Source organism: Neomonachus schauinslandi, chromosome 2 (genome assembly GCF_002201575.2).
Source record: "Neomonachus schauinslandi chromosome 2, ASM220157v2, whole genome shotgun sequence".
Lineage (NCBI taxonomy): Eukaryota > Metazoa > Chordata > Mammalia > Carnivora > Phocidae > Neomonachus > Neomonachus schauinslandi.
The window spans coordinates 76,117,229-76,132,455 of NC_058404.1; the positions used below are offsets into that span (position 1 = coordinate 76,117,229).

At 39.2% G+C, this 15,227-nt stretch overlaps 1 protein-coding gene across 4 annotated transcripts in view; it reads left to right on the forward strand.

Moving 5' to 3' along the window:
* Positions 1-15,227, forward strand: part of LRBA (LPS responsive beige-like anchor protein) — a 762,450-nt gene that overhangs the window by 93,167 nt on the left and 654,056 nt on the right. For all 4 annotated transcript variants that reach the window (XM_044912877.1, XM_044912874.1, XM_044912875.1 and 1 more), the window contains exon 4: positions 2,347-2,442. In XM_044912877.1, the coding sequence (XP_044768812.1) occupies positions 2,347-2,442 (96 nt within the window). The remainder of the gene's footprint in view (positions 1-2,346; positions 2,443-15,227) is intronic.

The following is a 15,227-nucleotide window of genomic DNA, read 5'->3' on the forward strand; positions in this document are numbered from 1 at the left end:
TAATTTGCTTCTGAGTACATGTTCCATGAAATTCTCAGTTTCATAAGGAAATACACATGGGGATGTTCAATGAAGCATTATTTTTGGTGGCAGTGAATTGTCACCATGGGGGCTTATCATTAGAGTAGATAGGTAAAATGTACTGGATGCATAGAATAGATTATTATATAGCAGTTAGAATCGATGCAAAAGTTAATATGAATAGATGCAGGAAGCAGGAAGAAAGAAACATATGTCTAACCCAACATCATTTAAATTATAAGTACAGTCACACAAAAACATTTTTGAAGGAACACATAAAAAGATTAAGTATGTTTATACAGTTGCTTATGTGACTGGGAGTAGAATGAGGAATAGGTTTAGGGCATAAAGGGAGAAAACAATGAGCTGTTAATAAAACAAGCAAGGCCTTGGGGCGCCTGGCTGGCTCAGTTGGTAGAGCATGCAACTCTTGATCTCAGGGTTGTGAGTTCGAGCCCCACATTGGGTGTAGAGATTACCTAAAAATAAAATCTTAAAAAAAAACCCCATAAAACTGAAAAAAAAAAAAAAAAACAACCTCAGACATTTGTGGAATGGTTCTCCAGATGGAAATGCTGTAATATTGTATTTTTACTTTTGACTGCAGAGTTATTTTTAGTTATTTCATTTTGGAATTTATTTTAAAAATTCAGTGTGATTGTAGTTACTTGTTATTACACTTTTATAATTGAGCAATGTGGCTAACTGAAAATTTCTTGGTCACTTAAGAATAAAGCTCTCAGGGTCCTGGGATTGAGTCCCATATCGGGCTTCCTGCTCAGCGAGGAGCCTGCTTCTCCCTCTGCCTGTTGCTCCCCCTCCTTACGCGCGTGCTCGTGTTCTTTCTCTCTCTCTCTCTCTCTCTCGCTGACAAATAAATAAAATCTTAAAAAAAAAAAAAAAAGAATAAAGCTCTCCACTTAACATTTAGGTAAAAGATTGCTGGACTCTTTTAGACATTTAATAAATAGAGCAGATACCAAATAAGATGAAGGCAAGCCAGTGATTTCACTTGTAGTTGACCCTGTTTAGAACTTTTAATGAAGAAGAATGTACTGATATCCTGTTTGCTTATAAACTGATTAAAATGATAATGTATAGATGATCTTTACTTTTCCTTGTAAATAAGCCTTTTCATTTTAGCTGTTGTTTCGTGTATTAGAGGAGACTTGTGGGTCAAAGAGGCATTAAATAAATGTAATGTTACAACTTTTTTATATGCTATATAGTAAAGGTAATATTGTAGAATGAAATATGACAGGGAGATTGGATCCAGTCTAGAGGTCAGGGAACACTGCTATGAGAAAGTGACCTTTAAGATGAGCTCTAAAAGATGGGTAAGATTTATTTAGTTAAGAGGGGAGGGAAGTAGGCCTAGTGGGAACATTTTAAGCACAAGGAATAGTTTGTACTCAGGCCCTGTTGTGGGAAGAAGGCAGAGAGGCTTTGTGGATGGAGTGCAAAGAGAGGGGAAGATGGAAATGCAGAATGAAGCTAGTGAGGTTGAGGTAGATCGAGTATCTTGTGGGCTGTGTTAAGGCTTTTGGTCTTTATTTTATTTTATTTTTTTAAGATTTTATTTATTTATTTGAGACCGAGAGAATGAGAGAGAGAGAGCACATGAGAGGGGGGAGGGTCAGAGGGAGAAGCAGGCTCCCTGCCGAGCAGGGAGCCCGATGCGGGACTCGATCCAGGGACTCCAGGATCATGACCTGAGCCGAAAGCAGTCGCTTAACCAACTGAGCCACCCAGGCGCCCGGTCTTTATTTTAAAGGCAGTGGGAAGCTACCTGAGAGATAGCATAATAGAAAGGTAAAAGTGTAGTGGTTAAAAGTATGGACTCTCAAGTCAGACTGAGTTCTGATCCCAGCCTTGCCATTTGCTACCTGTGTGACCTTGGACATGTTCCTCTGTCTCAGAGTACCACCTCCTGGATGGTTTTAAGGTTAAAATATTTTTATTGTTTCTTTGAAAACAGTCTTTAACAGTGTAATATAGTAAGCATTATTTGTGAAATTAAAAAGTGTTTTAAAGAGGGATGGGTGGTGGGTTGATACAGTTTGTAATTTTAAAACATTATTTTTGCTGCAGTATGGAGAAGTTTCAGGTGTCAGGTGATATTGGCCCATATTTATCAAATACCTCATATGTTCTATCATATTACAAAAATGGCATAGAGTACCTTTAAGATAGTGAAAATAATATGCTTTTAGCTAACAGCATTTTTGGTTATTCTTGGGTATATTAAAGTATGAGTATATTAAAAATAAGTATTTTTGTTTTATGGTGAATATGTGTTTAATGAGTTGTTGATTATTTTCATAGCCTCCACATGCTGGGAAGTTGCTGTCTGTGTTAAAGCATATGCCTCAGAAGTATGGTCCTGATGCCTTTTTCAACTTCCCAGGAAAGAGTGCTGCAGTAAGTAAATTTTAATGAGGATATCACTTGGAGTTTTTTCCTTGGCTTCCAGAAAATACAGCCGTGTAAACAGCCCTGACAGGTTCATTGTTAGGTAGAAACTTCTTTGCACAACTTAACTTATTCCTTACAGCAGTTATTCGTGTTACTTTTTCCTGTTTTAGAGGTGAAGAAATACAGGCTCAAAGAAGAAGGCTGTCCATTTATAGCTTGGGGCAACAATGGAGTAAGAACCTAGTTCTTTTGAACATGTTGTCTTTAGAATTTATTAATGCATTCTCCAATAGATATTTATGTGTGACACTTTCACTTTCTATCTTACTGAATATCTTTCTTCAGCCTTGCATTGCCCCAAAGGGTGTTTCTTTTGCACCTGGTGAATAGAATGAGAATAACTCTTTAAAACTTTGCGGCAAGTTCTCCTGATTTGGGAGTTTCCAAATTATATCAGTTTCAGCATTCTCTCTCTCTTTTTTTTTAGTTTCAGCATTCTTATAAGCTGTTAATCAGTTTAATATAGTTGAAATAAGACATTGCTAGTAATATCTGTAGTGTTTTGAAATGTTATAGGAGTGCATTGTATAATGTGTATATGTTATTTATGGAAGCTTTTTTACCTCTTCATATTACATTCGTCTGCTTCTTACTAGCAAAAATTTTTTTGAAGATATTTCAGCCTGTTCTTTTTCTGAGATTTTTTTTTGTTATTTTTATTTTGTTTCTCATAATATCTTATTTGCTTGTTAGGCCCTATGTAGTAGTCAGGTAATATCTGCAGAAAGAAAAGAGTGTTTTAAAAGGACATTTGTAATATTTGAATATTTTACACACAATACACAGCTTTCTTTGGAAAGTTTATTGCTTGGTATTGTTTTCCTCTATAATTTTTCCTTACTAAGCATTTTAGATTTGAAGCTTTCCAGAAAAACTTTATTCTCTTGACATTGAGCCTATAATTTGCCTTTAATATAAGAAGCAGTCTTATGAGGTTAACTTTTTTGAAATGCATATTATGATTGTTTCCTGTTAACATTGTTTTTCTTTTAGTTGAAATTCCAGTTAGTTAACATGCAGTGTAATGTTAGTTTCAGGTGTACAATTTAGTGATTCAGCAATTCCATACATCACCTGGTGCTCATCGTGACAAGTGTACTCCTTAATTCCCATCACCTATTTAACACATCCTCCTGCCCTCCTCCCCTTTGGTAACCATCAGTTTGTTCTGTATAGTTAAGAGTTCATTTCTCCATCTGCCTGTCTCTTTTTTTCCCCTATGATCATTTGTTCGGATTCTTACATTCCCCAAATGCATGAAATCTTATGGTATTTGTTTTTCTTGGACTTACTTAGCTTAGCATGATACTCTGTAGCTCCATCCATGGCGTTGCAAATGGCAAGATTTCATTCTTTTTGATGACTGAGTACTATTCCAGTGTGTGTGTGTGTGTGTGTGTGTACACCACATCTTTATCCGTTCATCAATGGATGGACATTTGAGATCTTTTCATAATTTGGCTATTGTAGATAATTCTGCTATGAACATCAGGGCACACGTATCCCTTTGAATTAGTATTTTTGTATTCTTTGTGTAAATACCTAGTAGTGCAATTGCTGGATTGTAAGGTAGTTCTATTTTTAACTTTCTGAGGAACCTCCATACTGTTTTCCAGAGTGAGCGCACCAGTTTGCATTCCCACCAACAGTGCAAGAGGGTTCCCCTTTCTCCACATCCTTGCCAATACTTGTTCTTTCTTGTGTTGTTGATTTTAGCCATTCTGAAGGTGTGAGGTCGTATCTCATTATAGTTTTGATTTGTGTGGGTTCATTTCTGGGTTTTCTTTTCTGTTCCATTGATCTATGTGTGTATTTTTGTGTCAGCACCAAAACAGATCTGCTGTTTTGATAACCACAGCTTTGTAATATAACTTGAAGTCCGGAATTGTGATGCTTCCAGCTTTGCTTTTCATTTTCAAGGTTGATTTGACTATTTAGGGTCTTTTGTGGTTCCATACAAATTTTAGGATTCTTTGTTCTAGCTCTGTGAAAAATGCAGTTGGTTTTTTGATGGTGATTAGATTAAATCTGTAGATTGCTTTGGGTAGTATAGACATTTGAACAATATTTTTTCTTCCAATCCATAAGCATGGAATGTTTTTCCATTTCTTTGTGTCATCTTCAGTGTCTTTCATCAGTGTTTGATAGTTTTCAAGTATAGATCTTTTACACCTTAGGCTAAGTTTATTCCTAGGTATCTTACCGTTTTTGGTGCATTTGTAAATGGGTTTTATTCCTTAGTTTCTCTTTCTGCAGCTTCATTATTGGTGTATAGAAATGCAACAGATATCTGTACATTGATTTTGTATCCCATGGCCTTACTGAGTTTGTTTATCACTTTTGGTAATTTTTGGTGGAATCTTTTGGGTTTTCTGTATAGAGTATCATGTAATCTGCGAATAGTGGAAGTTTGACTTTTTCCTTTCCTATTTGGATGCCTTTTATTTTTTTGCGTTGTCTGATTACTGTGGCTAGGAATTCCATTTCTGTGTTAAATAACAGAGGTGAGAGTGCACATCCCTGTCTTGTTTCTGACTGTAGAGGAAAAGCTTTCAATTTTGGCCCATCGAGGATGATATTAGCTGTGGGTTTTCATATATGGCCTTCATTATGTTGACATATATTCCCTCTAACCTTGCTTTGAGTGTTTTTGTCATGAAAGGATGTTGTACTTTGTCAAATGCTTTTTCTGCATCCATTGAAAGGATCATACGGTTCTTTTTTTTTTTTTTTAAGAGATTTATTTATTTGAGAGAGAACGAGAGAGATGAGGGGGAGGAGTGGCAGAGGGAGTGGGAGAGAGAGAATCTCAAGCAGACTCCCCGCTGTGCGTGGAGCCCGACATGGGGCTTGATCTCACAATCCTGAGATTATTACCTGAGCCGAAATCAGGAGTCTAGTGCTTAACTGATTGAGCCATCCAGGTGCCCCAGGATCATATGGTTCTTATCCTTTCTTTTATTAATGTGTATCCTTTTGATTGATTTGTGAATATTGAACCACCCTTGCAGCCCAAGAGTAAATCCTGCTCGATTGTGGTGAATGATTCTTTTAATGTACTGTTGGTTTCAGTTTGCTAGTATTTTATTGAGAATTTTTGTATCCATGTTCATCAGGGATATTGGCATGTAGTTCTCTTTTTTAGTCAAGTCTTTATCTGGTTTTGGTATCAGGGTAATGTTGGCCTTATAAAATGAATTTATAAGTTTTCCTTCCATTTCTATTTTTTGGAATAGTTTGAGAAGAATAGGTATTAACTCTTCTTTAAATGTTTGGTAAAATTCACCTGTGAATCCATCTGGCCCTGGACTTTTGTTTCTTGGGAGATTTTTTATTACTGATTCAATATCTTTGCTGGTTATCAGTCTTTTCTAGTTTTGTATTTCTTCCTGTTTCAGTTTTGGTAGTTTATGGTTGTCTAATTTTTTGGCACATAGTTTTTCATAATATTCTCTTATAATTCTATTTTGTGGTGTTGGTTGTTATTTCTCCTCTCTCATTTGTGAATTTATTTATTAGGGTCCTTTCTCTTTTCTGTTTGATAAGTCTGGCTAGGGGTTTATCAATTTTATTAATATTTTCAAAGAACCAACTCGTGGTTTCATTGATCTGTTGTTTTTTAGTTTCTATATCATTTATTTCTGCTCTAATCTGTATTATTTCCTTTCTTTTCCTGGCTTTTGGCTTCATATGTTGTTCTTTTTCTAGCTCCTTTAGGGGTAAGTTCAGTTTGTTTATTTGTATTTTTCTTGCTTATTAAGGTAGGCCTGTATTGCTATATATTTTCCTCTTAGTACCAATTTTTGTTTCTTCTTTGGTTTCCTGGTTGACCCATTCATTGTTTAGTAGCATGTTTTTTTTCTTTATTTTTTTTAAAAAGATTTTATTTTATTTATCCGACAGAGACAGCGAGAGAGGGAACACAAGCAGGGGGAGTGGGAGAGGGAGAAGCAGGCTTCCTGCCGAGCAGGGAGCCCGATGCGGGGCTCGATCCCAAGACCCTGGGATCATGACCAGAGCCGAAGGTAGACACTCAATGACTGAGCCACCCGGGCACCCCAGTAGCATGTTTTTTAACCTCCATGTATTTGTGGTCTTTCCACACTTTTTCTTGTGGTTGACTTTAAGTTTTATAACATTGTGGTCAGAAAATATGCATGGTATGATCTCAGTCTTTTTTTTTTTTTTTTAAAGATTTTATTTATTTATTTGAGAGAGAGAGAATGAGAGACAGAGAGCATGAGAAGGAAGAAGGTCAGAGGGAGAAGCAGACTCCCTGCTGAGCAGGGAGCCCGATGCGGGACTCGATCCCGGGACTCCAGGATCATGACCTGAGCCGAAGGCAGTTGCTTAACCAACTGAGCCACCCAGGCGCCCGATCTCAGTCTTTTTGTACTTGTTGAGGCCTGATTTGTGACCTAGTATGTGATGTATTCTGGAGGAAGTCCCATGTGCACTTGAAAAGAATGTGTATTCTGCTTTAGGATGGAATGTTGATGGAATGGTGAATGTATATGTTGAGTCCATCTGGTCTAGTGTGCCATTCAAAGTCATTGTTTCCTTAGATGATCTCTCCATTGATGTAAGAAGGGTGTTAAAGTTTCCGACTATTATTGTATTATTATCAGTTAGTTTCTTTATGTTTGTTATTAATTGTTTTATGTATTTGGGTGATCCCATGTTGGGTGCATAAATATTTACAATTGTTAGATCTTGTTGGGTTGTCCCCTTTATTATGATATAACGCCCTTCTTCATCTCTTGTTATAGTCTTTGGCTTAAAGTCTAGTTTGTCTGATATTAAGTATTGCTATTCTGGCATCTTTTGATGTCTATTTGCATGATAAATGTTTCTCCATCCTCTCACTTTCATTCTGCAGGTGTTTTTAGGTCTAAAATGAGTCTCTTGTAGGCAGCGTATAGATGGGTCTTGATTTTTAATTTTTTTTCTTTCCAAATTTTTATTTAAATTCTAGTTAGTTAACACACAGTGTAATATTGGTTTCAGGAGTAGAATCTTGTGATTCATCACTTACATATAATACCCAGTGCTTATCGTAACAAGTGCCCTCCATAATACCCATCACCCATTTAGCCTATCCCCCACCCACCTCCCTCCATCAACCCTCAGTTTGTTCCCTATCATTAAGAGTCTCTTAGCATTTGCTTCCCTCTTTTTCTTTTTTTTCCTTCCCTAGATGGTTTTTTTTTTTTTTTTTTAAGATTTTATTTATTTATTTTTTAGAGAGCGAGCGAGAGAGAAACAGCATGAGAGGGGAGAGGGTCAGAGGGAGAAGCAGGCTCCCCGCTGAGTCGGGAGCCCGATGCGGGACTCGATCCCAGGACCCTGGGATCATGACCTGAGCTGAAGGCAGACGCTTAACCATCTGAGCCACCCAGGTGCCCCCCTTTTTTAACTCTTTTATCTCTACATTAATTATCTCCCTGAAGTCTTCCATTCTTTTCTCAAGTCCAGCAAGTATCCTTATGATTGTTACTTTAAATTCTCCGAGACACATTACTTATATCTGTTTCCCTTAGATCTCTGTCTGGGACCTTATCTTGTACTTTCATTTATGATGAATGTCTCAGTCTTGGCATTTTATCTAAGTCTCTGCCTTCTTATATATGTTAGAAAAGCCCGTTATGTTTCCTGCTCTTGAGAGTAATGGCTTTATGAAGAAGTCCTTTAGTGTCCAGGGTCTGGTGCTGCAGGGAATGTCTCTGGTGTGTGCTGTGTGCACTTTGCTACTGTGTTTTGACTGCTCTATCCTTTAGGCCAGTTATTTGCGGAGACTCTCCTTGCCTGAAGTGGCAGTGTTTGGTCCTTGGTCAGAATGTGGCAAGTTTTAACTAGGTGTGCTCTGGTCTGCTTGTTAAATGAGACCTGATACTACTTCCACTAGAACTGGAGCCCTGTAGAATTCTCTGGTCGGGAGACATGGCGTGGACAGGGTTTTTTGCTGTTCTTTTGGGGAAGTGGCCTGCCCTGCTGTGACTGAGGCAAGCTTGACTGAGAAGGGCAATGCCATCAGAGCCAAGGGTGTGGACTTGGTGAAGCAGGTTAGGCAGCTGGTGTCCATGCTGCTTCCCTCAGGTGGCTCTATGTTTATGTCGAGGGGTGGGGGGGGAGGGAAATGGCACCATCCACCTCTTTTGTTCTGCAAAGGCATATCTCTGCACACTATCAGGGAAGCACTCAGAGAAGAGTGAATAGTCTCCCTGCTGTGTGTCTTAGGGTTTTTTTTCAGATTGCTGTCTTCACACTGTCCACCTCCAGGTTGTTGGCCTGTCTTCTATTCAGGAACAGTGTACTGCTCTCTGGGCTCTATCCCAGCAAGTCTGCTGACTTTTAAAGCTTCATGCTTTAGGGATGTGTTGTGGGCAGGAATCTGCACTGGTTTGCTGGGGGGAGGGTCTCACCATGCTAGGACTGAGGCAAGCTTGACTGAGAAGGGCAGTTGTGCCAGGGTGCAGGGGTGTGGGATTTGCTATAAGCAAGTCAGGCAGCCAGTGTTGGGGCTGAGCTCCTTTCTGCAGGTGGCTCTGTGTTTATGCTGAGGTGGCGGGGGAGGGAAATGGTGCCAGCCGGCTCCTTTTTTCTGGAGAGGTATCTCCTTGAATACCCACTTCTCAGGGATACACTCTACTAATCTCCCCCCAGTGTGCCCCAGGTGCTCCTCAGATCATTCTGTCCATGCTGTTTGCCCCCCAGGTTGTTTGCCTGCCTTCTCTCTAGGGGTAGGGCAGCACCCTTAGGGCTCTATCCCAGCCAAGCCCACTGACCTTTAAAACTCCAGTTTTCAAGCCCTGCTGGTTCCAAGAACTCAAGAAAATCAGCCCCTCTCATTTTCCCAGCGTGTGTCTTTGGGGGAAATGTTTTTGTATGTTTCCCCGTGTGCTCTTCTCTCTCTTGCATTTCTCTGCGACCATGGTTCCTTCCTCTCTGCGGCATCTGTGATTTCCCCTATACCACATCTCCACATTTCCTACCTTCCTCGATGTGGCCTCTTCTCTCCCTTTAGTTGTGGAGTTTGTTCTGTCAGTCATCAGGTTGATTTCTGGGGTATTTAGAATGATTTGATAGTTATCTAGCTGTGTTTCTGGGGACAGGACGAGCCTAGGGTCCTCCTACTCTTCTGTAATCTTCTCTCTCTTCCTTGCATGTTATAATTGTATATGTTTATAATTCTTTGAGATCATAATGTGTCTATTCCACTTACTTGCATTTATCTTGGAAGTGGGATAGTTCAGCTAAACAGCTTTTAGAACTTTTAGAGAATAGATGTTTTAAATATATTCAGTGACTCACTTCTTTCCTTAGATATAGCTTTTCAAGGGAAATTAAAGTATTCATGGATAGGGGCACCTGGGTGGCTCAGTCGTTAAGCGTCTGCCTTCGCTCGGGTCATGATCCCAGGGTCCTGGGATCGGGCCCCACATCAGGCTCCCTGCTTGGCAGGAAGCCTGCTACTCTCTCTCCCACTTCCTCTGCTTGTGTTCCTGCTCTCACTATGTCTCTTTCTGTCAAATAAATAAATAAAATCTTTAAAAAAAATAAAGTATTCATGGATAAATTATTTTTATAAAACTTTTGCGTTTTCTTTTATTTATTTATTTATTTTTAATTTGATTATGTTATGTTAGTCACCATACATTACATCATTAGTTTTTGATGTAGTGATCCACGATCCATTGTTTTCGTATAACACCCAGTGCTCCATGCAGTACGTGCCCTCCTTAATACCCATCACCGGGCTAACCAATCCCCCCTCCCCCCTCCCCTCTAGAACCCTCAGTTTGTTTCTCAGAGTCCATAGTCTCTCATGGTTCATCTCTCCCTCCTATTTCCCCCCCTTCATTTTTCCCTTCTTTCTCCTAATGTCCTCCATGCTATTCCTTATGTTCCACAAATAAGTGAAACCATATGATAATTGACTTTCTCTGCTTGACTTATTTCATTTAGCATAATCTCCTCCAGTCCCACCCATGTTGATGTAAAAGTTGGATATTCATCCTTTCTGATGGCTGAGTAATATTCCATTGTATATATGGACCACATCTTCTTTATCCATTCATCCGTTGAAGGGCATCTCGGCTCTTTCCACAGTTTGGCTGTTGTGGACATTGCTGCTATGAACATTGGGGTGCATATGGCCCTTCTTTTCACTACATCTGTGTCTATGGGGTAAATACCCAGAAGTGCAATTGCTGGGTCATAGGGTAGCTCTATTTTTAAATTTTTGAGGAACCTCCACACTGTTTTCCAAAGTGGCTGTACCAACTTGCATTCCCACCAACAGTGTAAGAGGGTTCCCCTTTCTCCACAACCTCTCCAACATTTGTTGTTTCTTTCCCTGTCCGTTTTTGCCATTCTAACTGGTGTAAGGTGGTATCTCAGTGTGGTTTTGATTTGAATTTCCCTGATGGCCAATGATGATGAACATTTTTTCATGTGTCTGTTAGCCATTTGTATGTCTTCTTCAGAGAAGTGTCTTTTCATATCTTCTGCCCACTTTTTGAATTGATTATTTGTTTTTTGGGTGTTGAGTTTGAGAAGTTCTTTATAGATCTTGGATACCAGCCCTTTATCTGTAGTGTCATTTGCAAATATCTTCTCCCATTCTGTGGGTTGCCTCTTTGTTTTGTTGACTGTTTCCTTTGCTGTGCAGAAGCTTTTTATCTTGATGAAGTCCCAAAAGTTCATTTTTGCTTTTGTTTCAAGAGCTTTTGGAGATGTATCTTGAAAGAAGTTGCTGTGGCCAATGTCAAAGAGGTTACTGCCTATGTTCTCCTTTAGGATTTTGATGGATTCCTGTCTCACATTGAGGTCTTTCATCCACTTTGAGTTTATCTTTGTGAATGGTGTTAGAGAATGGTCGAGTTTCATTCTTCTGCATGTGGCTGTCCAATTTTCCCAGCACCATTTATTGAAGAGACTGTCTTTTTTCCATTGCATGTTTTTTCCTGCTTTGTCAAGGATTATTTGACCATAGAGTTGAGGGTCCATATCGGGGCTCTCTGTTCTGTTCCATTGGCCTATATGTCTGTTTTTGTGCCAGTACCATGCTGTCTTGGTGATCACAGCTTTGTAATATAGCTTGAAATTGGGCAATGTGACGCCCCCAGCTTTGTTTTTCTTTTTCAACATTTCCTTGGCGATTCGGGGTCTTTTCTGAGTCCATACAAATTTTAGGATTGTTTGTTCTAGCACTTTGAAAAATGTCATTGGAATTTTGATCGGGATGTCATTGAAGGTATAGATTGCTCTGGGTAGCATAGACATTTTAACAATGTTTATTCTTCTGATCCATGAGCATGGAATACTTTTCCATCTTTTTGTGTCTTCTTCAGTTTCTTTCATGAGTGTTTTGTAGTTCCTAGAGTATAGGTCCTTTACCTCTTTGGTTAGGTTTATTCGGAGGTATCTTACGGTTTTTGGTGCTATTGTAAATGGAATCATTTCTCTAATTTCTCTTTTGACATTTGCGTTGTTAGTGTATAAGAAAGCAGCTGATTTCTGTGCATTGATTTTGTATCATGCCACATTACTGAATTGCTGGATGAGTTCTAGTAATTTGGGGGTGGAGTCTTTTGGGTTTTCCACATAAAGTATCATGTCGTCTGCGAAAAGAGAGAGTTTGACTTCTTTGCCAATTTGAATACCTTTTATTTCTTTTTGTTGTCTGATTGCTGTTGCTAGGACTTCTAGTACTATGTTGAACAATAGTGGCAAGAGTGGGCATCCTTGTCATGTTCCTGATCTTAAGGGAAAGGCTCTCAGCTTTTCCCCATTGAGGATGATAATTGCTGTGGGTTTTTCATAGATGGATTTTATGAACTTGAGGAATGTTCCCTCTATCCCTATACTCTGAGGAGTTTTAATCAGGAAAGGATGTTGTATTTTGTCAAATGCTTTTTCTGCATCAATTGAGAGGACCATATGGTTCTTCTCCCTCCTCTTATTAATGTGTTCTATCACATTGATTGATTTGTGAATGTTGAACCACCCTTGCATCCCGGGGATAAATCCCACTTGGTCGTGGTGGATGATCCTTTTAATGTACTGTTGGATCCTATTAGCTAGGATTTTGTTGAGGATTTTGGAATCCATATTCATCAGGGATATCCGTCTGAACTTCTCCTTTTTGATGGGGTCTTTGCCTGGTTTGGGGATTAAGATAATCCTGGCCTCATAGAATGAGTTTGGAAGTTTTCCTTCTGTTTCTATTTTTTGAAACAGCTTCAGTAGAATAGGTGTTATTTCTTCTTTGAATGTTTGGTAGAATTCCCCAGGGAATCCATCAGGCCCTGGACTCTTGGGAGGTTTTTGATTACTGCTTCAATCTCCTTACTGGTTATTGGCCTATTCAGGTTGTCAATTTCTTTCTGTTTCAGTCTTGGCAGCTTCTAGGTTTCCAGGAAGGCCTCCATTTCATCCAGATTGCTCAGTTTATTGGCATATAGTTGTTGATAATAGTTTCTAATAATTGTTTCTATTTCCTTGGTGTGAGTCGTGATCTCTCCCTTTTCATTCATAATTTTATTAATTTGGGTCCTTTCTCTTTTGGATAAGTCTGGCCAGTGGTTTATCAATCTTATTAATTCTTTCAAAGAACAAACTTCTAGTTTCGTTGATCTGATCTACTGTGTTTCTGGTTTCTAATTCATTGATTTCTGCTCTAATTTTAATTATTTCTCTTCTAGTGCGTGGCTTAGGCATCGTTTGTTGCTTTTTCTCTAGTTCTTTAAGGTGTAGAGTTAGTTGGTGAATTCGGGATTTTTCTATTTTTTTGAGTGAGGCTTGGATGGCTATGTATTTCCTCCTTAGGACCGCCTTTGCAGTATCCCATAGGTTTTGGACCAATGTATTTTCATTCTTATTGATTTCCATGAATTGTTTAAGTTCTTCTTTGATTTCCTGGTTGACCCAAACATTAGCACTCAAGTGTTTGAATTTCTGCCAAATTTTTTCTTGTGATTGAGTTCCAGTTTTAGAGCATTGTGGTCTGAGAATATGCAGGGAATAATCTTAGTCTTTTGGTATCGGTTGAGACATGATTTGTGACCCAGTATATGGTCTATTCTGGAGAAGGTTCCATGTGCGCTCGAGAAGAATGAGTATTCTGTTGTTTTAGGGTGGAATGTTCTGTAAATATCTGTGAGGTCCATCTGGTCCAATGTATCATTCAAAGCTCTTGTTTCCTTGTTGATTTTCTGCTTAGATGATCTGTCCATTGCTGAGAGTGGAGTATTGCGGTCTCCTACAATTAACGTATTGTTATCAGTATGACTGTTTTGGTTAACAGTTGGCTTATGTAGATGGCTGCTCCCATGTTGGGGGCATAGATATTTACAATTGTTAGACCTTCTTGTTGCATAGACATTTTAAGAATGATATAGTGTCCTTCTGTGTCTCTTATTACAGACTTTAGTTTAAAATCTAATTTGTCTGATATAAGAATTGCTACCCCAGCTTTCTTTTGAGGTCCGCTGGCATGGAAGATGGATCTCCATCCCTTCACTTTCAGTCTGGATGTATCTTTAGGTTCAAAATGAGTCTCTTGCAGACAGCATATGGATGGGTCCTGTCTTTTTATCCAATCTGCAACCCTGTGCCGTTTTGTGGGAGCATTTAGGCCTTTCACGTTGAGAGTGATTATTGAAAGATATGAATTAATTGTCATCATGTTGCCTGTGAAGACGTTGTTTTTATAGATTGTCCCTGTAAATTTCTTTTTTTTTTTTTTTTAAAGATTTTATTTATTTATTTGAGAGAGAGAGAATGAGAGAGAGCACATGAGAGGGGTTAGGGTTAGAGGGAGAAGCAGACTCCCCGCTGAGCAGGGAGCCCGATGCGGGACTCGATCCAGGGACTCCAGGATCATGACCTGAGCCGAAGGCAGTCGCTTAACCAACTGAGCCACCCAGGCGCCCCTGTCCCTGTAAATTTCTGTTGTAGATCACACTTGGGGTCTTTCTCCTTTTATAGAACCCCCCTTAATATTTCTTGCAGGGCCGGCTTAGTGGTCACATATTCTTTCAGTTTCTGCCAGTCGTGGAAGCTCTGCATCTCTCCATCCATTCTAAATGAAAGCCTTGCCAGATAAAGTATTCTTGGCTGCGTGTTCTTCTCATTTAGTACCCTGAATATGTCTTGCCAGGCCTTTCTGGCTTGCCAGGTCTCTGTGGATAGGTCTGATGTTATTCTGATGTTCCTCCCTCTGTACGTAAGGAATCTCTTCCCCCTAACTGCCCTTAAGATGGTTTCCTTGGTTCTAAGATTTGCAGGTTTTACTATTACATACCGGGGTGTTGGTCTGTTTTCCTTGATCTTGGGAGGGGTCCTCTCTGCCTCTAGGACTTGAATGTTTGTTTCATTCCCCAGATTAGGGATGTTCTCAGCTACAATTTGTTCAAATACATCTTCTAGTCCTCTCTCTCTCTCCACTCCCTCCGGGATTCCAATTATTCTGACATTGGACCACCTCATTGTGTCACTTATTTCTCTGATTCTATTTTCATGGATTCTGAGTTGTTTTTCCCTGGTCTCCTCTTTTCCCTTTTTGTCTATTATATTGTCTTCCAGGTCGCTTATTCTCTCTTCTGCCTCAGTTACCCTAGCTGTTAGATTATCTAGATTGGATTGGATCTCATTGATAGCATTTTTAAGTTCTGCCAATTCAGCTTTCATTTCTGCCCTTAGAGACTCTATGTTGCCATTAATTGATT